The sequence below is a fragment of the Gossypium hirsutum genome, chromosome A05, assembly GCF_007990345.1.
Source record: "Gossypium hirsutum isolate 1008001.06 chromosome A05, Gossypium_hirsutum_v2.1, whole genome shotgun sequence".
Classification (NCBI taxonomy): Eukaryota; Viridiplantae; Streptophyta; class Magnoliopsida; order Malvales; family Malvaceae; genus Gossypium; species Gossypium hirsutum.
In genome coordinates this window covers 24,819,680-24,843,003 of record NC_053428.1, presented here as the reverse complement: position 1 = coordinate 24,843,003, position 23,324 = coordinate 24,819,680, and the positions used below count along the sequence as shown (strand labels likewise).

At 33.4% G+C, this 23,324-nt stretch overlaps 3 protein-coding genes across 8 annotated transcripts; 1 reads left to right on the top strand and 2 right to left on the bottom strand.

Annotated features, from left to right (window-relative positions):
- The first annotated feature begins 257 nt into the window (after window positions 1-257).
- LOC107960381 (tetratricopeptide repeat protein 33) lies at window positions 258-2,879 on the top strand. Of its 2 annotated transcripts, XM_016896718.2 has the most exons (5): window positions 265-577; window positions 1,032-1,170; window positions 1,488-1,519; window positions 2,027-2,113; window positions 2,342-2,879. In XM_016896718.2, exons 1-5 carry the CDS (start codon window positions 341-343, stop codon window positions 2,474-2,476), a joined length of 630 nt encoding a protein of 209 aa, XP_016752207.1. In that variant the 5' UTR covers window positions 265-340; the 3' UTR covers window positions 2,477-2,879. The 2 variants fall into 2 exon arrangements, with proteins under 2 accessions (XP_040970027.1, XP_016752207.1); XM_041114093.1 differs by lacking the exon at window positions 2,027-2,113 and having other exon boundaries at window positions 258-577.
- A 2,769-nt stretch (window positions 2,880-5,648) lies between these two features.
- On the bottom strand, window positions 5,649-11,914 carry LOC107960383 (PHD finger protein EHD3). 3 transcript variants are annotated; one of them, XM_016896719.2, is made up of 7 exons: window positions 11,744-11,914; window positions 11,064-11,322; window positions 10,276-10,464; window positions 9,833-10,165; window positions 7,900-7,989; window positions 7,744-7,785; window positions 5,649-7,038 (listed from the first exon to the last, which is right to left on the bottom strand). In XM_016896719.2, exons 2-7 carry the CDS (start codon window positions 11,292-11,294, stop codon window positions 6,121-6,123), a joined length of 1,803 nt encoding a protein of 600 aa, XP_016752208.1. In that variant the 5' UTR covers window positions 11,295-11,322; window positions 11,744-11,914; the 3' UTR covers window positions 5,649-6,120. The 3 variants fall into 3 exon arrangements, with proteins under 3 accessions (XP_016752208.1, XP_016752210.1, XP_016752209.1); XM_016896721.2 differs by lacking the exon at window positions 11,744-11,914 and adding an exon at window positions 10,722-10,853 and having other exon boundaries at window positions 11,064-11,277; XM_016896720.2 differs by lacking the exon at window positions 11,744-11,914 and having other exon boundaries at window positions 11,064-11,702.
- Window positions 11,915-13,806: 1,892 nt separating this feature from the next.
- LOC107960385 (PHD finger protein EHD3) lies at window positions 13,807-20,872 on the bottom strand. Of its 3 annotated transcripts, XM_041114090.1 has the most exons (8): window positions 20,734-20,872; window positions 20,018-20,276; window positions 19,763-19,807; window positions 18,113-18,301; window positions 17,669-18,001; window positions 15,697-15,786; window positions 15,530-15,571; window positions 13,807-15,188 (listed from the first exon to the last, which is right to left on the bottom strand). In XM_041114090.1, the coding sequence occupies exons 2-8, from the start codon at window positions 20,246-20,248 to the stop codon at window positions 14,271-14,273; spliced, it is 1,848 nt and encodes a 615-aa protein (XP_040970024.1). In that variant the 5' UTR covers window positions 20,249-20,276; window positions 20,734-20,872; the 3' UTR covers window positions 13,807-14,270. The 3 variants fall into 3 exon arrangements, with proteins under 3 accessions (XP_040970024.1, XP_016752211.1, XP_040970025.1); XM_016896722.2 differs by lacking the exon at window positions 19,763-19,807; XM_041114091.1 differs by lacking the exon at window positions 20,734-20,872 and having other exon boundaries at window positions 20,018-20,725.
- Window positions 20,873-23,324: the final 2,452 nt, after the last annotated feature.

Genomic DNA, 23,324 nt, shown 5'->3' with positions numbered 1-23,324 from the left:
TCTGCCATTAACTTCTTTTAGTTTTAACTCATAGGTATCTTGAATCAATCCCATTTGACCGATAAAAACAAAACAAAAAAAAGCATACAAATGTTTAGTTTAAAACCAATTTTTTAAAAAAATTAAACTCAAAATCAATTGTAATCATTTACAACAAAAAGAAATGTCATCAATTAGGCCTTGATTAGGATCATGAATATAAACTGGATCAGAATTTGAAACCAAAATGAGCTGACCCGACCCGACCGATCTCTCTATTTGGACAATGAACGACGCTGGATATCGAAGTGTCAAGTAAAAAAAAAAAAAGAAAAGAAAAGAACAAGGAGTAGCAGAAGAGATGAAGCTAACGTGGAACAAGAACAACAACAACAACAACAAGCGGTCCAGGGAAGCTATTGCAAGCTACCCTAATCTTCCCTTTGATCAACAAGATCCCTCGCATGATGATATGCAGTTGCAGAATCAAGAACACGCCCATTCTCAACATCAAGACAAACCCTCTGCTGATGCTTTGGATTCTGACTTTAAACAACTTGCCCAATCCTTCCAAGCCCAAGGCAACAAGCTTGCTGAGGTTTTCCTTTTTTTCTTTTTCCTTCTGCCCTGTTTCCAAATGATTGATTTTCGGTGTTGAAAGGGATACAGTCTTGATTGAATTATCAAATTGGGAATACGGTGAAGATCTTATATTGTCTTTATTTATGTAACTTAATGTGTTGATAATGACGAATTTTATCATTTTGTTGGTTGATCATGAGGTTTTTGGGCCCTTTTCTTTGTGGTATTTCTATTACCTTGAATTTGGCTCAATTATAGTGCTATGAGATGAAATAACCCAAGTTGGATTCATTTTCAGCCGCCGATAGTATTTTAGCCATCTAACGGTGGAAAAGGGGGAGTTCAGCTTTAGATATTGTTAAATGGGCCATTTACTAGTCTTTCCATTTGCATGAAACGGTGTTCCTTTTTTTTTTTTTTTGTCATACTTGATAGGATGTATTTGTTGTGATGGATAATTTCTTTTGAAGGATGGGAAGTACCGGGAAGCACTTGGGAAGTGGGAGACAGCACTTAATTTGATGCCTGAAAATGCAGTTTTGCTTGAACAGAAGGCACAAGTTCTACTCGAACTAGGGGATGCATGGAGTGCATTGAAGGCAGCCACTCGTAAGTTTCACTTTCTTTTTCACTCATGTTTCTGATGCAGTTTTCAGTTACTTGTATTTTGGTGACATTGTTTAACTGCTTATTTTATTTAAAATTCCTCAGACAAGATGACTAGTTATAGAATGCAATGCACGGTATATTCAGCATGTTTATGCCTTCTGATCTGTAATGCACTATGGGTTTATTGCGTTTTTCTTTTTTTCTTTTTTTTCTTTTTTTTTTTTTGGTTTTTGTTGTTGTTGTTGTTGTTGCAATGTGAAATAATGAATATGTAAGTTTAAACTTTTGTCTGCTTATCTGTGGATTCTACTTGGCAGGAGCCACTGAATTGGAACCATCATGGGCTGAGGTATGTCAAACCTGTAACCTGAATGAGATATCAAACGTTAAGCTGTATTATATACCTTGAAAAACATCATACCCCTTTATAATTATGTTCCATAAACATGACGCTCATATTTCTCAAAGTATTTGGAACATTTCTAACTTGCACTCTGGTATATATATGCAAAATTTGAGCTCATTTCCATTGTTTTACCCCGGGTACTTTGTAGTTTATCATCAAATTAATGGCTACCATAATGTTGCACAAATTTAGCCAATGAGGAGGAAAATAGTTTGTATTCTAATCCTTAGAAGTGGTTGACTTTCCACATGGGCAACTAGTTTCCCTAGGTTTCCTGTCCCTGCTATATGTATGGTGGCTGCTAGCTAATGCTGAGAGATTGCAATTTGAAATGTTATTTCTGTCAGCAACTTCATTAGAAAGAATTTTTAGTCAGAAGTACCACTGTTATTGCAGCGTACATTCAATGCCAAAGTGCTTGTGTGTTTATGAGGTTGTATTTTGTTTTAGGCATGGATTACTCTTGGTAGATCACAATTAAACTTCGGAGAGCCCGATAGTGCCATTGAGAGTTTTGGCAGGGCATTAGCTATCAAGGTACATTTTTGGTACTTTTCATTCCGTATTACTTTGCATGGCCTCATACTTTGAGGAAGTGTGCTTCGTCAGATTTCTAAGCTGCTTCTTATAGCTATGAAGTCTAATGTCTCTGGCTAAATTGGTCTCTACTCTCTAGCCTTGTATTCTTGTCCTGGGCAAAGAGGGAAATCCTCGGGCAAAGTAGACTGCAGTAGTCAGGTTTACTAAAGCTGTATTTTTATGCAGCCTGATTCTGTGGAGGCACAAGACGACAGGAAAACTGCATCGCATCTTATAAAGAAAAGAAAGCAGCTTCATTCTTCAGGCCTGAGTACTGATAAAAACCGTTATATGGTAGGTGATAGTACCGAGTCTTCTTGATTTTACATGAAGAGCAGTTGTTACTGACAGGAAGAATGATGGTAGAGTCATCAGCCCTCTGTAATTGAGAATTCAGTCGGTAGATGAAGATATAGCACGGACAACGATTCCTCAACCTAGCATGGAGCATGAACGAAGCTATACAATTGAAAAATTTTGGATTTGCTTAGAATTTGGCATCAAGGAAGAACTTTGTAGGCATAATATCAGACAGTAGTATGGGTTCTAAAAGCTTATGCAAATGGGGTGTGCTGTTTTGAACTTGAAGGACAACCTTTGTTAAACTTAAACCATGAGACCATGTACAGGTAAATTCTCCCAAGTGCATGTATGAATATTAGTCATTGTTAGACAAAATGGTATAAACTATTAAATTATGGCTATTCAAAAGGCAATTCTACTGTATGTGTGTCTTATGGCTTATGTTCTTAAAACAATCCTAGCCTAAAAGCCTTGGCCATTTTCCTCAGCTCAAACTTAATTGAACACCACTGTTTTAGATGCCATATAATGCGGGAGCTTGGCCCGGCAATATTCTATCATCTCTTTCGCTGTTGTCTTTTCGACTTCCTTCAAACTTACGAAAGCTGCCTCCAGATTCAAGCACAAAACAGACTAGACTCCGGCGCTGCTTATATACCCCCCACTACTAATCACATCCTTGAATCGATCCTTCATCTCTAATACCCATGAGGATATGCAACACAAACATCCCCAGTATAAAACCCCACACATCCTCTGGCATGCATGAAGAGGTAGGCGTTGATTCCTTTAGGCAATCTACCATTTTTGGCCCTCTGAAAACTATTGCTCCAAGTGATGAACCATCTTCGCTCACACTAGTTTCTCTCCCAGGATCCACCCCATCCATTACCATTTCCGCAATACGTGGCAGGGACATTTGGTGCCACGACAGACATCACGTGGACTGTCGTGGTTCTCATAGATGACGACTGATGGTTGATTTGCGACCTCGTGTGAACGGATTCAATGGAAGGGCAATCCCCGTAAGCAATTGTGAGCGGGGTTTAATTTGGTGCTCTATTGATTCTGATTCTTTTATCCTTTTGTTCTAGTGTAATTAAGCATTGCTATTTATCAAGTTAAATTACTTGAGGTTACAATTGGATTGATCTGTATTTTGTTCATCGAAACAACAGAACGAAATTAAAGCTAATTAATATTTGTAACATAAAGATTTTCTTCGGAAGCTAGAACAGAGGGTATTCTTCATGTGTTACGGGATTGTTTGACAGCAAAAGAGGTGTGGTTGGAAATCGTTCCAACTGATCAACAGAACAGGTTCTTTTTGTTGGATTTACAGAACTGGTTAACTTTCAATCTTTGTTGTTCCACGAGGCTGTTTGGAGGAGGGACATCTTGGTCGTGTCATTTTGGGATATTAGCTTTGCGCATTTGGAAGAAAGAATAGGAATCTTTTTATTTTTCAAGGCATAACATGGAGTACCCTTGAGGTTGTTAAAGTTTTCTATAGTTGAGCACAACAGTATGAGCTAAGTCATAATGGAGTTAAACTAAATAATCATGCCTCTAGTACTCGAACATTCTTGCCGGTTAATTGGATGCATTTATTCACTAATGGTGCGGTGGATGGAGGGTTTAGAACTGTTTCTGCTGATTGAGTGTCGTAAGATCAGAATAGAGATTGGATATTGAGTTAAAATTATTACCTTGGGAAATGCACGGTCTTTGAGGCTGAACTATGAGGTATTTCGAATGGCATGCTTATTCTACTTAGTAAAGGATTTAATATAATTATAATTCATACTAATAACTTGAAGGTAGCTCGAGCCATACAAGATATTATGTTAGTGGAATTGAGCATTATCGTGCTTAGGAGGGTCCAACGAATCATGAGAATTGAAAGGCAATGGTTGAGTTGCTGACTGTTTGATAAAGTTGAATTTAAGATGGAGGACAAACTTACAAGTTTATAATAAAGTTATGAGTCCCTCATGATGCATTAGAAGTTCTAAATTAAAATAAAACTAAAGGTACTTTCGATCAATTTAATTTGATGTAGACTTTGTTTGTTTTTTTATCATAAAAAAAATATTTTTGGAAGCTAGAAAATGGAGGTACTATGAGATAGAACTCGGTAGTTCCTTTAGGAGTCTAAACCCCAGCTAGCTTAGGGCAATCTTAAATTTTTGTAGAATATATGGATAATTTTCGATGCCAACTTGTTTTATACAATTTAAAGAGGTTTCTCAAAACGAGAGCGTGCATTTTCTAAATTCAAATTTACAGCCCCCATTTTGAGTTCAATATATTCTAATGCCTCTTTGGATTTTTAAAAATCATAACAGAAATATAATTTCTTTATTATACTTTATTTTTTGGGTTTTCAATCAATCTATAAAATGGAACGGGATAGTATGTTGTGGGTACTTTTGAGGGTGCTTTTATTAGAATTTTGTGGTTTTAAGTTAAATAATCGGTCTTGAGATATTTACTAAATGATACCATTAAAATTTTTTGATGTATTTACAATTGATTTAAGAGCAAATCACTGTTAACTCATGCACTATAAATGATGCGATGATAAATAAGATCACAGAGAAGATATAAATAATATTTTTGTAAAATGATAACTTTGTTGTAGTCTAGGTGGTTAGGATGGGTTTAAGATCTGGCAACGTTAAGCATTATTCATAATATAATATCGTATTAGCATTCTAATAGGAATATAAATATATGTTGTTAAATGAGATTGCGATAAAAGATGGCTTCTGTTGACAAAATCAAAATCATATTTCCGGTTATTTAACAATGTTTTCTTCAATTCCCTCCATGACAAAAAAAGGTACTAAAATACTAATACAATAGTTTGTTCATGGTGCTTCCAAGTTAACAGACTCTATCCATCACTAACACTCTTCACTTTCTTTCTTAATGTAGGCTTTCCTTTTCCAACATCAAAACTAAATTAATATATAAGCAAACAACAACATAGAGAGAGTATAAATTACAATTTACAAATCCAGAATCTGCTTCAATTGATTTTTTTTCTTTCCCTATTTAAATTTAATGGAAAAGAGAGATTAGGAAAAACAAGGCCGAAGATTAATGAAATAACAAGGATAAAGCATAGGGCCAACTGACCTACTGGTGAAGCAAAAATGCTATCCGAAAGCATAACAAAAGGTAATCATACAATTAGACTAGACTTTTCATAGCTTACAACAAGCTGTTTGGTCAGAGTTTTCTCCACAATTATACAACATTACTTGGGAACATTCACTTTTGACGCTAAAACTATCTATTCTCAAAGTAAACACTAACATTAGTTCAATCATACCTGTTAGTGGATGATTTTCTGTACCATCAGGATCTAACAGTTTGGCGATCCCATTGATCAAGCAGAGATCATACAACTCCGAATGTGTGCCAAGCAGAAAATATACAACCTTTGGATTTGTATTTTGCTCATAGCTATTCACCCAAATGCTAGAAAAATCTAATGAAGTTAATAACCTACACCTACAACAATCTGCTTCCCAGCCCAAAAAATGAAGTAAAAATAAGTTGTAAATCTGAGTTATCCATAATCGAAAAGGTAAAGGCATTATACCGTGAAAACAGATCATATCATGTTATGTCCTCCCAAGTGCAAGGTCTTTCTAACTCTTCTTGCGAGTTGCATTCAACTTCTCCTCAAAGTGTAGAGTACTGGCAGCAGATAGAAGCATGTCCATTCCACCTCTACTTCTATCAGATTCCTCTTTCTCTCCCTGATTCCGGCTCAATTCCAGATTACCATATGCCATTTTACCTCCTATGCCCTTCATTTTCAGCTTACTTTCATATGCTCTTTTAGCTCTCTGTATTCGCTGGATCCCAGCATCACATTTTCTACAAAACCATTTTCCGCTTGGGATTGAAGTTCTTGGTGGTTTCATGCAATAAATGTGGTATGCAGCATCACAGCCATCACATAAAACAATCTTATCATCATCTTTGTCAGCAAGGCAAGCTCTACACAGACAAGAAGGGCAGTACCAGCGAGAACAATATGTTTTTAACTGCTTCATTGTCAGGCACCTAACATGGTAATATTTATTGGGGCAGTAAGGATGCTCGCAACTCCTTAACTTCTCACCTTTGACAAAATTACCTCCACAAATTTTGCAAACATGCCGGGTTTTGCTCCCCAGTGATAACTGAAGCCTATTACCAACACTACAGTTTGAATTTTCTTCCAATTCAGTAAATGTTTCAAAATGTTCATTATAATTTTCATCAGCAACATTGCTGTTGAGAGTCCGTGGGGCATTCAGTCTGTTACATATCACACAGTTCTCATGTGGAGACCCCATTCCATTACTGGTGCAGCTGGCACAATACCAACTTTTTCGAGGAATCATTTTCACAGCAGGCTCAATACAGGCAACATGGTACATTTCCTCACATGAATCACACACAAAACAATCCTTTCCATCTGCTTTCTCCCCACAATACCTGCAAGTGCAAACTTTAAAGACACCACAAGCTTCAATTTGCTCCGGTTTAGCAAGAGTTTCTGATTCCCGAGTACAGAACTGTTTTTCATTGAACAAAATTCAGAATATTTCTCAGGCATGAACCCAACTTTTAAATCAGATTCCTAACATATAATATAGATTACTTGCATGTAAAGCAATTAAAACTAGAGAACAATTCAGGACAGAGTCCTACTGTGTCGAAATCAATGTTCTATACAAAATGCTGAATTCAAATAGCCCTCAAAGTGCTCTACAAATACTAAATTCAGATAGCAAAGAAGAACAGAATATGACTACAAGATGACAGCAGAAAACATGCCGGGTCCTGTCATACAAACAAGCAGGATAGATAGAAGGCAACCAACTAGCCAGCACGAAGGCTATAAAGGTTTACTTGAATTTCCCACACCATTAGGGTGTTTAAATAAGGAAACCAAAATAAAAGAGGGCCCAGTTGACAATTTTGAAGCACAAAAATAAAGACAAAATTCTATATATGGGAATCCTAACCCACCAGTCCACTGCAGCACTTCCGTTGAAATCAGTCCAAACATAAGAGCAGTGGAAATTCCGAAGTCTAGGCTTACATCAATTTTTATCCAAGCTCTGAAACACCAAATGCACCCCTAAATTATCCAATATGGCTCTTTTTTGACATAAAAGTTAAGAATGCATCTACAACTAAAGTTTGAAAAAACAGTAATGCATTCTGCTGATACAAGCATGCCAATGCACACTATAAGCTAATTCATGAATGCTTACCTCATGTTTCTCCTTTTCAGCACTGCCAACAGAACATCCAACCTGAAAGATTGAAGAAAAAGCATCACATAACTCGCTATCAAAGCAATAGTTTTTTTAAGCAAATTACTAAATTTCAAAAAACAAGAGAAGCACAGTGTATGTTCATTAACTCACTTGTTCACTACAGGAAGCACTTGTAATGTTTGAAAGGCTCTTCGCAAGGGATATAATTTCTGATCCAAGTCCTTGAAGTTTTCTCCATACCTGCACCGGAGGTATTTAGCTTAAGAGTAATATATATACACTACAGGAAGCAGCCATTTTGAGTTCTTCTGGAAACTTTATAAGCATTTCATTTTTCTTTAGAAAATGCATCAAACTTTAGATTAAAGTTGTGTGTATATTAAAACATATTAAACTCCAAGGCTTTTTGTTTCCTTCTAACAACATACAAGCTCATTAATGGAACTAAACGAATCAACAAAGATGATCTGATAACAGCTAATGAACCACAAAGATTGTTTGGAGATGTGCAATTTAAAGAAAAAATTGACATCGGAAGAAAGAATGAATGAACAGTAAGGGTATCAAAAGAGATGTTATTAATTAACTTCTTTGGAAATGTGTAACTTCAGTCTAGTGAAGCAGAAAAGAAAAATAATTTGAAATCTGTATTAATGAAATGAAAGGGTACCACAGGAGACAAAAAAGGACATTATCGTCTCAAATCGTATTGCACTAAATTAGCAGAAAAGGAATAACACCATGTATGCACAAACACGATCAACGAGAAACAAGTTTGAAAAAAGGCTGATAATCAAGGATAAATAATTACTCTTTATGCAGAGAACTAGAATTAAGAACAATTGACTTTCTTTTAGGGAGATAATAAACAATTCTAAGCCTTCTACTTATTACTACCTCCTTTTCTAACTCTAAGCAGTCAACATGACTTGCAATGATAATAAACAATTTTAAGCCTTCTACTTATTACAACCTCCTTTTCTAACTCTAAGCAGTCGACATGACTTGCAATACAGAGGGTTTAATCCTTCAGCCAAGTTCTTGTGACCATCAATCAGCACAGTTAGATGAATGAAACTAAAGGCAGGCATTTAACTGCACAAGAGCAATTGATTCAAGTTGTAGGAACAAATCAGATTTGAACACTTTGTGGAGCAATTAGCGATTGAACCAGCCATTAAGCCATGTTCTAGTGATAAGCAAGGCACCCCAATTCAACAGTAACTCTTCCCTATCATTAATCATCAAACAGACTCCTAAACACTTAAGTCGTATACAGGAAAGAAGAAATCAAATACACCAAAGTCCTAAGAAGCTGAACTGTCGTTTTACTAGTAGGCATACTGGGTTATGTTATACTAGATTAGTTTAGTAGCTGCTTTATACAAAAGAAAACTAGCCCTTTTAAGGTGGAACATTGGCCTTCTCTGTGAAAAAGAAATAGCTTGTGGGTAAACTCTATGGAAAACAACGTTAAAATGCTTCCGATCACTCTAACTTTGCCTGAAGTAAAAAGGAAAGGCTCATTATCAATGCACTTACAATTATAAACAGAGTACCTTCAAGAAATTAAAAGGTCCCTTACATTGAGACTTCAATCTGGACAGAATTAGTAAAAGCCTATATCAGTAAACAACAGATTCTTGAATCATTGCAAATATGCCAAAGATGAAGAGAAGAATTGATTTGAAGTTTCACATCAAACCTCTCTTCATCGAATATTGGCAAAGAATTTATCTGAAGTCTCACAATGACCCTAATTCTCACAACACATAATTAACTATGAGTTAGATGGGAACTTCTTTAAATTCAAGCTGTTGACAAAGAGTAACTCCCCTATTTATAAGTGTTCCTTTGTTCATTCTTGTGACCTTTTAACAATCACTGCCATTGAAAATAAACTAAATTCTGAACTCTTCAATTGTTTTAAAGAACGCAGACACACACACACATATAGCATGAAGCTGTTTCACTTATCAACATCTTGGTTTTTAGGGGTAAAGAAAAAGCCAAACATTTTACCTTTTAACTAAACAACTCCATTCAAGCAATGCATACAAATAAAAATGGTTAAATAGATTACCTCCTGAATATCTGATGTGAAAAGCATAGGTGATTGCTCATACTCTCCCTCTTTCATCCTTGAGTTTATTAGACTTAAGTGAAAAAGATTGTCAAGCTTAATCCCTTGGAAATTCTTTAACAGAAGCTTACACAAAGATGTGAACTTTTCTGAAATTATAACATCAAAGAAAACACGTTGACACCTCTCAGTGGTAGTTTTAGGATTTAATTCCTTATAAGACCCATTAGATATAACACCCTCCAGCTCCTCAGCAGTATGCTGATTTCCATTAGGAATCTGCCCGGCTTGTGGAGAGCAGTTCTGTTTATCTTCATGACAAGTATCAGAATCCTATGAAAGAATCATAAAACAACTTTTCAAATATATTATGAAGGAAACCAACAAGAAAAATACCACTGGAAACGTCATAGACCATATGGAGTTCAGATAACAGCACAAACCTTAACTGTCACATTACAATCATTTTCTTGATGAAATACAAGTGCATCTTGAATGCAACGTCGTATACCACCTTCATCACCACTTAAAAACTGATGCATGTTCTCCAATACAACATTTCTCCACTTCCTTTGTAGACGATAATTGGAATCATTTAAAGAAGCACAATGATCTGTAAAAGGAAGAGTGACCTGCTCACAAAAATTAGAATCGCTTAGCATGTTAAACATATCAAACAAACCAACTGTTCTTAGGACAAAAGAATAACAAAGACCACAACATGTCAGCCCAAATAGAATACTCAGGTACTCATATTAAAAAAAGGAAAGAAAGACAATATTGCATGTTTCACTAGTGCAATCAAATAAATGATATAACTACAAATTTCCCACAAAGAGAAAGAGTAACTAACAGCTATTAATTATATTTCTAGACATCAAAAACTCACATATTTATCTCATATTATGCACACCAGTTTTGGACTTAACACAGTTTCTTGAAATTGTATTTTATGTACCCAACGACCCAGTCACACCTTCTGCTCATACTCATAGGATAGTCTCCAGGCAGAGCTTTCCATCTAATTGCAAACAAGTTAATATTTTTCAATCCATAATCCAAATCTAAAATAAGAAAGCTCTTTAACTAAAGGAAAAACAAATGTTGTAACAAGAATTGGAGAACAGAATCAGAATATGCCTATCTCAACATTTAAATAGTACAAGAAAGAAAAATACTTAGCGTCTATAACTTCTAACATACATATGGAAACACATTAATCGAAATCTACCTGGTCTATAGAAGCTTTCCCACCATCTTGCACTTCAGTATTTGAACTTGACCTTAACTGTCTCCGCCTCTTATATGTTCGTAAACTCTCACTTGCCCCAGAACTCCCATCACCAGAATCATTTGCAAATTCAGAACCAAAACCATTATTCACTGGTTCAATCTTGAAGCACTTAATCTCCTCCCCAATCTCTGCTCCTTCACTGTTGATTGTCCCCTCTTCAACACCCATCTCCACCTTCACAAAACAGAACAAAACCCTAGTTTTCCAAGCATATCACCACAGAGTTAGGATATCTCTGTAATAAACCAACATTATCTTCCAAATTCACATTAAATTATAACATAAGCACTTCAAAAATCATCAGATTAGACGAAAAAACAAGCAAATTCAGTAAAAAAAAAAACTTTAGGCATACAGAAAATAAAGGGAATATCCAAAAAGAAAATTGAAGTCTAAATATATCATCCCCTAGCTTAACCAAAAAACGATAAAAGAAATCATCCAAACTAAGCTAAGTAATTCAAATGAACTTCACTAAGGATCATTTGAAAATTAAAAACAATAAATCAAATTAATATACAACTTCATTATTCTCCGTCTTTTTTCCCTCCTGCATTTCCTTGAGTACCAAACACCAAATAACAAGAAAAAAATAGTAAAGAAGGAGGAAGGTTTACCTGAGTTGAAAATATTAGGCCCGAAATTGAAACCCTAAAAAATTGGAAAATTGTTTTACTATTATTTTCCGTGAGAAACTTCGGCTTTGCTGTGCAGCTTCCCCGTCTTATCCGTGTATTTTTTTTCTCAAGAAAAAAGAAATGAAAATAGTAACTACAGCAGTGTGTAAATTGTGTTTGAGTTTACTTTTGTTTTGGCATTTTTCTTTGTATTCTTTTTAGGGTTTAATTCTATCTGAAGTCCTTGTACTCTCTGTATTTTTAAAATTTAATCTTTCAATTTTTAATTCCAAAAATTTAATCTATGCACTTATCTTATTTAAAAAATTAAAGTTGAAATCAATTGATACCACTATTAATAAAATTTTATTAAATTTGAACATGTGATATTTTAATATTCAAATGCTTGATTTAAAATTTAAAAATCAATTGAATATATATTCAAAGTTAACCAATTTTAATTGATAAATTTATTAACTAGACTTTAATTTTTAAATCAAACAAGTAGAGAAACTAAATTCTAAGAATTACAAGCATAAGTATTCTTTTAAAGAAAAAGTAAACGGATTAAATTTCAGGAATTCAGAAAGTACAGGGACTGGGACAAAGTTAGACCTTTGCTTAGTTGGGTCGGATCTGGAACTGGTTGGTTGAGGTTGCCAGTAAGGAAAAACTGACAGGTGTCGGTTGCTCAAATGACCGAAAACCCGAAAAGAGGTCAACAAACCAAGAAGAAAAGAAAAATCCTATGTAGTCAACTTGTGGGTCGGACCCCAAATGGAGTAGTTATTATTATTTATATATACTATTTATTTCATTTTCTACATAAAGATCACAGAGAATTACCATCCAATATAATTTCCTTTCTGTGACGATATTATTTTTATATATACACATACCCAAGCCTTTATAAATCAATAATAGATGTATCATAAAAAGGTTTTTTATTAATTTTTTCCTAAGGTTAAAAAAAATACAAGTTTAAAAATTGTAAAAAATAAAAATTCTCAATTAAAATATATAAAAATAATAATTATAAAACTTGGAAAAGAGCATTCTTTTAGGGTTAAAAAGCAGCATTTGCCATTAGAATTTAAAAAAAAACAGCATTAGCAAATATCTCAAGACCGATTATTTTACTTAAAACCAAAAATTTAATAATAGAAGCCCCCTCAAAGTACCCATCCAGGATTGAACCCACACAATACCATCCATGTTCTATTTTATAATAGATGGACTGAAAACCCAAAAAAAATATATATAATAAAGATAATATTTCTGTTATGATTTGAAAAATACAAATTAATTACTTAAATTGACATAGCTAAAATGTTCTCTCATCTTTTCTGTTGTCAAAATCAAAATCAAAATCAAAATCAAAATACTAAAATACTAATACTAATACTAATACTAATACTAATACTAATACTAATACATTAGTTATTTAACATTGTTTTCTTTAATTCCCTATAGGCAAAAAAAAGTACTAAAATACTAATACATTAGTTTGTTCAAAATGTAGCAACAACATAATGCTTCCAAGTTAACAGAGTCTATCCACCAATAGCATTCTTCACTTAATGCATCTATGTCGAAATATTCTTATCCAACAAAAAAAAAAACACATATTCAAACATGGGTATAAAATAACATCCAAAGAAGCGCCAGTCACATGAAATATAGTCATAAAAAGATGAAAATGCAACACATTCATGTACCTAATACATACAGGATTCTAAACAACAAGGGCATTATTTTTTAATGAATCTACAAGCTTCAACATTGCAATTTTTTTTTTCTTATGGTCAAAATAGTGTATATGTAGTCTTTCCTTTTCTATATCAAAAGCTAAATTAAAAAATATATAAGCAAACAACAATAGAGAGAGTATACATTACAACTTACAAATTCAGAATCTGCTTCAATTGATTTTTTTTTTCTTTCCCTACTTAAATTTAATGAAAAGGAGAGATTAGGAAAAACAAGGACAAAGATTAATGAAAAAACAAGGATAAAGCATAGAGCCAACTCCCCTGGTGAAGCAAAAATTATATCCAAAAGCATAACAAAAGGTAATCATCCAATTAGACTAAACTTTTCATAGCTTACAACAGGCTGTTTGGTTAGAGTTTTCTCCACAATTCTACAACATTGTTGGGAAACATTCACTTTTGACACTAAAACTATCTATTCTCAAACTACAAACTAACATTAGTTCAATCGTACCTGTTAGTGGATGATTTTCTGTACCAACAGGATCTTACAGGTTGGCAATCCCATTGATCAAGCAGAGATCATACAAATGCTATTAATTTTTTAATTCGTTTTTTGATCATAGCTATTCATCCAAATGCTAGTAAAATCTAATGAAGTTAATAACCTTAACCTACACCAATCTGCTTCCCAGCCCAAAAAATGAAGTGAAAATAAGTTGTCAATCTGAGCTATCCATAATAGAAAAGGTAAAGGCATTATACCGTGAAAAACAAATCATATCATGTTATGTCCTCCCAAGTGCAAGGTCTTTCTAACTCTTCTTGCCATTCGCATTCAACTTCTCCACAAAGTGTAGAGTACTGGCAGCAGATAGAAGCATGTCCATTCCACCTCTACTTTTATCAGATTCCTCTTTCTCTCCCTGATTCGGGCTCAATTCCAGATTACCATATGCCATTTTACCTCCTATGCCCTTCATTTTCAGCTTACTTTCATATGCTCTTTTAGCTCTATGTATTCGCTGGATCCCAGCATCACATTTTCTACAAAACCATTTTCCGCTTGGGATTGAAGTTCGTGGTGGTTTCATGCAATAAATGTGGTATGCAGCATCACAGCCATCACATAAAACAATCTTATCATCATCTTTGTCAGCAAGGCAAGCTCTACACAGACAAGAAGGGCAGTACCAGCGAGAACAATATGTTTTTAACTGCTTCATTGTCAGGCACCTAAAATGGTAATATTTATTGGGGCAGTAAGGATGCTCGCAACTCCTTAACTTCTCACCTTTTACAAAATTACCTCCACAAATTTTGCAAACAAGCCGGGTTTTGCTCCCTGGTGATAACTGAAGCCAACTACCAACACTACAGTTTGAATTTTCTTCCAATTCAGTAAATGTTTCAAAATGTTCATTATAATTTTCATCAGCAACATTGCTGTTGAGAGTCCGTGGGGCATTCAGTCTGTCACATATCACACAGTTCTCATGTGGAGATCCCATTCCATTACTGGTGCATCTGGCACAATACCAACTTTTTGGAGGAATCACTTTCACAGCAGGCTCAATACAGGCAACATGGTACATTTCCTCACATGAATCACATACTAAACAGTCCTTCCCATCTGCTTTCTCCCCACAAAACCTGCAAGTGCAAACTTTAAAGACACCACATGCTTCAATTTGCTCCCGTTTAGCAAGAATTTCTGATTCCCGAGTACAGAACTGTTTCGTAGAACAAAATTCAGAATATTTCTCAGGGATAAACCCAACCTTTAAATCAGATTCTTAACATGTAATACAGACTACATGCATGTAATGCAATAAAAAGCTACAGAACAATTCAGGTCAGAGTCCTACTGTGTTAAAATCAAGATTCTATACAAATGCTGAATTCAAATATCCCTCAAAATGCTCTACAAATGCTAAATTCAGACAGCAACGCAGAACAGAATATGACTACAAGATGCCAGCAGGAAACATGCCTCATCCTGTCATAAAAACAAGCAGGATAGAAGCAAACCAACTAGCCAATGCACACTATAAGCTAATTCATGAATGCTTACCTCATGTTCCTCCTTTTCAGCAATGCCACCAGAACATCCAACCTGAAAGATTGAAGAAAAAGCATCACAATAAAATCCTAACTCATTATCAATGCAACAGTTCTTTTTTAAGCAAATTACTAAAATTAAAATAACAAGAGTAGCACAGTGTATGTTCATTAACTCACTTGTTCACTACAGGAAGCGCTTGTGATGTTTGAAAGGCTCTTCGCAAGGGATATAATTTCTGATCCTAGTACTTGAAGTTTTCTCCATACCTGCACAGGAGGTATTTAGGTTAACAGAAATATATATATAGAATAATAACAAAAAGAACTGAATCTACTACAGGGAGCAGCCATTTTGATTTTTTGTGATTATAAGAATTTCATTTTTCTTTAGAAAATGCATCAAACTTTAGATTAGAGTTGCGTGTGTATATTAAAACATGTTAAACCCCAAAGTTTTTTGTTTCCTTCTAACAACATACAAACTCATTAATGGAACTAAACGAATCAACTAAGATGGTCTGATAACAGCTTAAGAACCACAACGATTGTTTGGAGATGTTCAATTTAAAGAAAAATTTGGCATGGGAAGAAAGAATGAATGAACAGTAAGGGTATCAAAAGAGATGTTATTAATTAGATTCTTTGAAGACGTGTAACTTCAGTCTAGTGAAGCAGAAGAAAAGAAAAATAATTTGAAATCTGTAGTAATGTAAAGAAAGGGTACCACAAGAGACAAATAAGAACATTATCGCCTCAAATTGTATTGCCCTAAACCTAACAGAAAAGGAATAATGCATTTGCACAGGTTTATTGTGTGCAACAAAAAGTTAGGGAAAACCAAGTACCCTATACCTCCCCCCCCCAAACAAAAAAAAAAAGGAGAGAAAGTGCAATAATCAACTAGAAAGAAGATTTAAAAGAATGCTGATAATCAAATATAAATAATTACTCTTTATGCATAGAACTAGAATTAAGAACAGTTTACTTTCTTTTAGAAAGATAATAAACAATTTTAAGCATTCTTCTTATTACGACCTCCTTCTCTAACTATAAGCAGTCAACAAGACTTACAATACATAGGGTTTAATCCTCCAGCCAACCTCTTGTGACCATCATTCAGCACAGTTAGATGAATGAAACTAAAGGCAGGAATTTAACTGCACAAAAGCAATTGATTCAAGTCGTAGGAATGAATCAGATTCAAAAGCTTTGTGGAGCAATTAGCGATTCAATTGGCCATTAAGCCCTGTTCTAATCATAAGCAAGGCACCCCAATTCAACAGTCACTCTTCCCTATTATTAATCTTCAAACAGAACTCCTAAACACTGAAGTCGTAAACAGGCAAGAAGAGACCAAATACACCAAAGTCCTAAGGAGCTGAAGTGTCTTTTTACTAGTAGGCATACTGGGTTTATATTATACTAGAATAGTTTAGTAGCTGCTTTAGACAAAAGAAAGTATCCCTTTTAAGGTGGAACATTGGCCTTCTCTGTAAAAAAGAAATAGCTTGTAGGTAAACTCTATGGAAAACAGTGTCAAAATGCTTCCGATCACTCTAATTTTGCCTGAAGTAAAAAAGGAAAGGCTAATTATCAATGCACTTACAATTATAAACAGAGTACCTTCAAGAAATTAAAAGGTCCCTTACATTGAGACTTCAATCTGGACAGAATTAGTAAAAGCCTATATCAGTAAACAGCAGATTCTTGAATCATTGCAAATATGCCAAAGACGAAGAGAAGAATTAATCTGAAGCCTCACAATAAACCTCTCTTCATCGAATATGGCAAAGAATTTATCAGAAGTCTCACAATGACCCTAATTCTCACAACACATAATTAACTATGAGTTAGATGGGAACTTCTCTAAATTCAAGCTGTTGACAAAGAGTAACTCCCCTATTTATAAGCTCTTCTTTGTTCATTTTTGTGAACTTTTAACAATCATAGCCATTGAAAATAAACTAAATGACGAACTCTTCAATTGTTTTAAAGAACACCAACACACACACACACATAGAGCATGAAGCTGTTTCACTTATCAACATCTTGGTTTTCAGGGGTAATGAAAAAGCCAAACATTATTACCTTTTAACTAAGCAACTCCATTCAGGCAATGCATACAAATAAAAATGGTTAAATAAATTACCTCCTGAATATCTGAAGCAAAAAGCATAGGTGATCTCTCGTACTCTCCGTCTTTCATCCTTGAGTTTATTAGACTTAAGTGAAAAAGATTGTCAAGCTTAATCCCTTGGAAATTCTCTAACAGAAGCTTACACAAAGATGTGAACTTTTCTGAAATTATAACATCAAAAAAAACACGTTGACACCTCTCAGTGGTAGTTTGAGGATTTAATTCCTTATAAGACCCATTAGATATAACACCCTGCAGCTTCTCAGCAGTATGCTGAGTTCCATTAGGAATCTGCCCGGATTGTGGAGAGCAGTTCTGTTTATCTTCATGACAAGTATCAGAATCCTGTGAAAGAATCATAAAACAACTTTTCAAATATATTATAAAGGAAACCAACAAGAAAAATACCACTGGAATACGTCATAGACCACATGGAGTTCAGATAACAGCACAAACCTTAACTGTCACATTACAATCATTTTCTTGATGAAATAAAAGTGCATCTTGAATGCAACGTTGTATACCACCTTCATCACCACTTAAAAACTGATGCATGTTCTCCAAAACAACATTTCTCCACTTCCTTTGTAGACAATAATTGGAATCATTTAAAGAAGCACAATGATCTGTAAAAGGAAGAGTGACCTGCTCAACAAAATTAGAATCCCTTAGCATGTTAAACAAATCAAACAAACCAACTGTTCTTAGGACAAAAGAATAACAAAGACCACAACACGTCAGCCCAAATAGAATACTCAGGTACTCATATTAAAAAAAAAAAAAAGAAAGACAATATCGCATGTATGACTAATGCAATTAAACAAATCATATAACTACAAATTTCCCACAAGGAGAAAGAATAAGTATACCTTTCATTACTGAACCAGAAGAATCGTAGAACTAAATCTATAGGATAACTGAAATACAAATCAATTAACCATACCAGGCCCCTCAACATTGGATGTACAAAAGCACGAGATGAAAAAATTAATCCATAAAAGGTAAAAATAAAATAAAATCTCAAATTCAAACATCTGCCTTGTCTTTTCCTTACAATTAAGACTTCCATTACTAAACCTCCGACTGACCTTAAAGAAGGAAATCCCAGCTTCAAAGTCACAAGATCTAGAAGCCTTACATAAAAGGGTTTTTCTAGAGTGAGTCAGTCAAAAGCCACATTAGAGAAGAAAAAGTTTCAGCTGCCAATCTGATAAAAGTTTAATCATTGCTAATTACTCAAATGTCATGTACCAACCAAAAATTAATAAAATTACATCAAATTTAAATAAAAGAATTCATTGTTTGGTATCAATTGTGTTGCTAAAGAATATATGCAAATCTGCATATTTGTGTACCATATTGTAGTTGCAAAAGAAAACGTGAAATCTTGCTTTAGATATTGAGAAACTTTTCCGGTTTCATCATCCATGGGTTCCATGACAGGGTGGCATATGGGACCATATCTTGCTTCACTAAATTCAAAAGCTTCTGCTTAATCATTATCTATTAGTTACCTGAAGGGGGCTTGAAGTCATAATGCAGGAATTAGATCATGCTGTGTGACTTATTTCTGATGCTGGAATTATATTTTTTCATAAAACATATGGGATTACATAGCAACAAAAACAGGAAACTTGACAAAAGGAGTATTACTTTCCTTGTGATACAGGACTAAAATTTGTGAAATACATCTCTCCTCTTCAGCTGACAAATATTTGTCCATATGAGAAGAATTAAACATATTCGTGTCTGATGCTGAAACTTTCACAGGTTCAAGCTAGATTAAGATACACATATTGATGAGGCATTACAGAACTATACATGAGGCTTTCAGAGGATTTGTAGAATCAATATCTCTTGTAAACATTTTCTAACACTCTCATTGCTCAAAGGGCAAAAAATAAAAGGTTGAAAAAATGACCATTCAACCAACAATGCCATCCTGAAAATCATTTGACTTTCCAAATACCATCATTACATAACAACTATTCATTATATCTCTAGACATCAAAAAATCACATATTTATCTCATATTATGCAAACCAGTTTTAGACTTAACACAGTAGCTTGAAATTGTATTTTATGCACCCAACGACCCAGTCACACCTTCTGCTCATACTCATAGGATAGTCTCCAGGCAGAGCTTTCCATCTGATTGAAAACAAGTTAATATTTTTCAATCCATAATCCAAATCTACAATAAGAAAGCTCTTTAACTAAAGGAAAAACAAATCTTGTAACATGAATTGGTGAACATAATCAGAATAAGCCCATCTCAACATTTGAATAGTACAATAAAGAAAGATACTTAGCACCTATCACTTCAAGCATACATATTGAAAAACATTAATCAAAATCTACCTGGTCTGTAGAAGCTCTCCCACCATCTTGCACTTCGATATTTGAAGTTGACCTTAACTGTCTCCGTCTCTTATATGTTCGCAAACTCTCACTTGCTCCTGAGCTCCCATCACCAGAATCGTTTACAAATAAAGACCCAAACCCATTATTCACTGGTTCACTCTTGAAGCACTTAATCTCCTCCCCAATCTCTGCTCCTTCACCGTTTCTTGTCCCCTCCTCAGCACCCATATCCACCTTCACAAAACAGTACAAAACCCTAGTTTTGCAAGCATTTCACCACATAATTAGGATATCTCTGTAATAAACCGACATTGTCTTGCAAATTCACATTTTCAAAAATCATTAGATTAGACGTAAAAACCAAGCAAATTCAGTAAAAAAACTTTAGGCAGACAGAAAACAAAGGAAATATCTAAAAAGAAAATTGAACTCTAAATAAATCATCCCCTGCTTTAGCCTCACCAAAAAACGATAAAAGAAATACAAACTAAGCTAAGAAATTAAACTGAACTTCACTATTTACTAAGTTAAGAATAATTTGATGATTAAAAACAATAAATCAAATTAATAAACAACACCATTATTCTCTGTCTTTTTTCCCTCCCTGAATTTTCTCGAGTACCGAACACCGAATACCAAGAAGAAATCTAAAGAGAAGAAAAAAATAAAGAAGAAGAAGAAGAAGAAGAAGAAGAAGAAGAAGGAAGGTTAACCTGAGTTGAAAAATTGAGACCTGAAATTGAAACCCTAAAAAATTGGGAAATTGTTTCACTATTATTTGTTAGAAACTTACTTATCCATGTATTTTTTTTTCTCAAGAAAAAAAAAAGAAAATAGGTGACTACTACAGAGTTTGAGTTTAATTTTGTTTTGGTTTGTACATTTTGTATAGGGTTTAATTGTGTCTACAGTCCTTATGCTCTGTATTTTTAAAATTTAATCTTTCTATAAAAATTTTAATTTATTTACTTATCTGATAACATTATTAATAAAATTTCATTAAATTTTTGAATATGCGATATTTAAAATTTGGATGTCACGTTGCCAGTAAGGAAAAACATATATATTTAATATTTCTTTTTTTTTTGTTAGATATGAACCAATTTTTTTCTAGATTACTCTAATTTTACTCTATTTATTCTAATATTTCATCAAAGTTCAAAATTATTTTATATTATCATCACTTGATTCTATTTTAATAAAAAAAATTCCTTCTCCTTTTTTAAAAATAAGTAAGTGGAAGAAATAAAGGGTTGCTTTAGTTTTCAGCATCTTATAAAAAAATGGGATATTATCAGAAATAATCCTTGAAAGCTCGTCCAAATTTTAATGTAGTTCATAAAAGTAAATCATAATATTCATCTTAAAAATTGTATTTCTTTAACATGTAAATCTTAAATTTTCATTTTTATTAATAATTGTATTTCAGTGCTTTAATTTTTTAAGTGTTATAATAATTTTTAATTTAAATAAAAAGTATAGTTTAGTATTTTTAATTCAAACAATTTTTAAATATAATTTTAAATTGAAAGTAACATGTAAAAAATTTATCAATTTTAAGGAATATATTTAGGGGCGTAGCCGGGGGCATGGACCCGGCCCCCATAAAATGTAAAATTGTATTTTAAGCCCTTAAAATTTTTTAAAAATTTTAAATTAGTAAAGGTAAAATTATACTTTGGCCCCTTAAAATTATAAAAATTTGATTTAATCATTTACAAATTATAAAGATATAAACTATAGAAAATTAAAATTTCATCCAGCCCCCCTAAAAAAATTTTCTGGCTTCGCCCCTGAATATATTGAAAATTTTAAGATGTAACTAATAAATTTTTAAATATAATTTTGAAGAGTATGGACTAAATTGAAATTTTAATAAATTTTTAATGATCATTTATGATATTATTCAATTTTTAGACTATGGAGGGGAGGTTGGGTCGGGTCAGGTCGGGTCTTCCAATATCCGACTTCCATTTTTTATCTTAATTAAAAAGGGAATAATAGTGTACATGATCCCTGACAATTCATTAACATTTCAATTTAGTCCATCCACTTCAAATTTATATTTAAATCTTATTAGTTTCATCTTAAATTTTTCAATATTGTCCCTAAAATTTATCAAATTTTTATATGTTCCCTTCAATTTAAAATTATATTTAAAATTTGTTATTTTATAATTAAAAATATTAAAGTATATTTTTATTTAAATTAAAAATTAAAGTATTGAAATAAAATTATTACTAAAATATGAAAAATTGAGATTTACTTGTTAAGGAGGTACAATTTTTAAGATGAATATTATGATTTACTCTTAAACCTGAAAAATGAATGGACTATATTGAAATTTTGACAATCTTTCAAGGATTATTTATGATAATACCCCATCTTTTAATAAGATAAGCAGGCATGAAAACTGAAAAGAAAAAGAAAGTTATGGGAAGGGAAGTCGGCATGTGGAGGTGCCGTCTTCCCTAGTCTTGTATTCCAAAGTCCGCTCCTCCAATTCCCGATTTCTAACTAGTTCAATAAATAATTCATTAACCCCACTAATTTGTTAAATAATTTTTCAAACGAATATATATGGTTAAAAAAAGGCACATTTTGATGTGAAATCAGTGAATAAATCCATCACCACAAGTTTTCATAAAGATAAACGAACAGCAAAGTGCCAAACTCCTGCTTGATGGAGCTTTTTTGGGTTTAATAATATGGAGAAGCTTATTAAGAACTTGCTGAGGAAAGTAGTTTAAGATTGAAAATTTTGATCTATTGGTTGGAGATTTCTGGGTTATTTTATGTGTATATATAAATTATTTATCAAAAGTTATTTTGTATCCTTGCTAAATAGCAACTTTCGTAAATGTACAAATTACAATGGAAAGAATTCTGCTAGTATAAACCTATGCTATTAATGCACGAGGGCTAGGCAATAACCTATAACAATATATCATTCTAAAAATTATACACATTTCTCGTTTTGGGTTCATCAAAAAACAATATACAACAGAGTTTTAATTCAATTAACAATAATAATATTGCAAACTTTTGCAAGTTGTGAGTTCTAGCCGTGCCATCTCCTCTTCAGATAAATATATTAGTTAAAGGGTTGAGGGCTGAAGGTAGAAGTGAAAATACATTATTTCACGTGCAATGAGTTACAGTTTTTTTTCTATGTGAGCTTTTAGTTCATATATCAAAAGGCTGGAAACACATACTCAGGGCGAATTTAGGGGTGACAGGGTAGGCCTCTTTAAAATGTAAAATTATTATTTAAGTCTTAAAATTTTTTTAAAAATTTTAAATT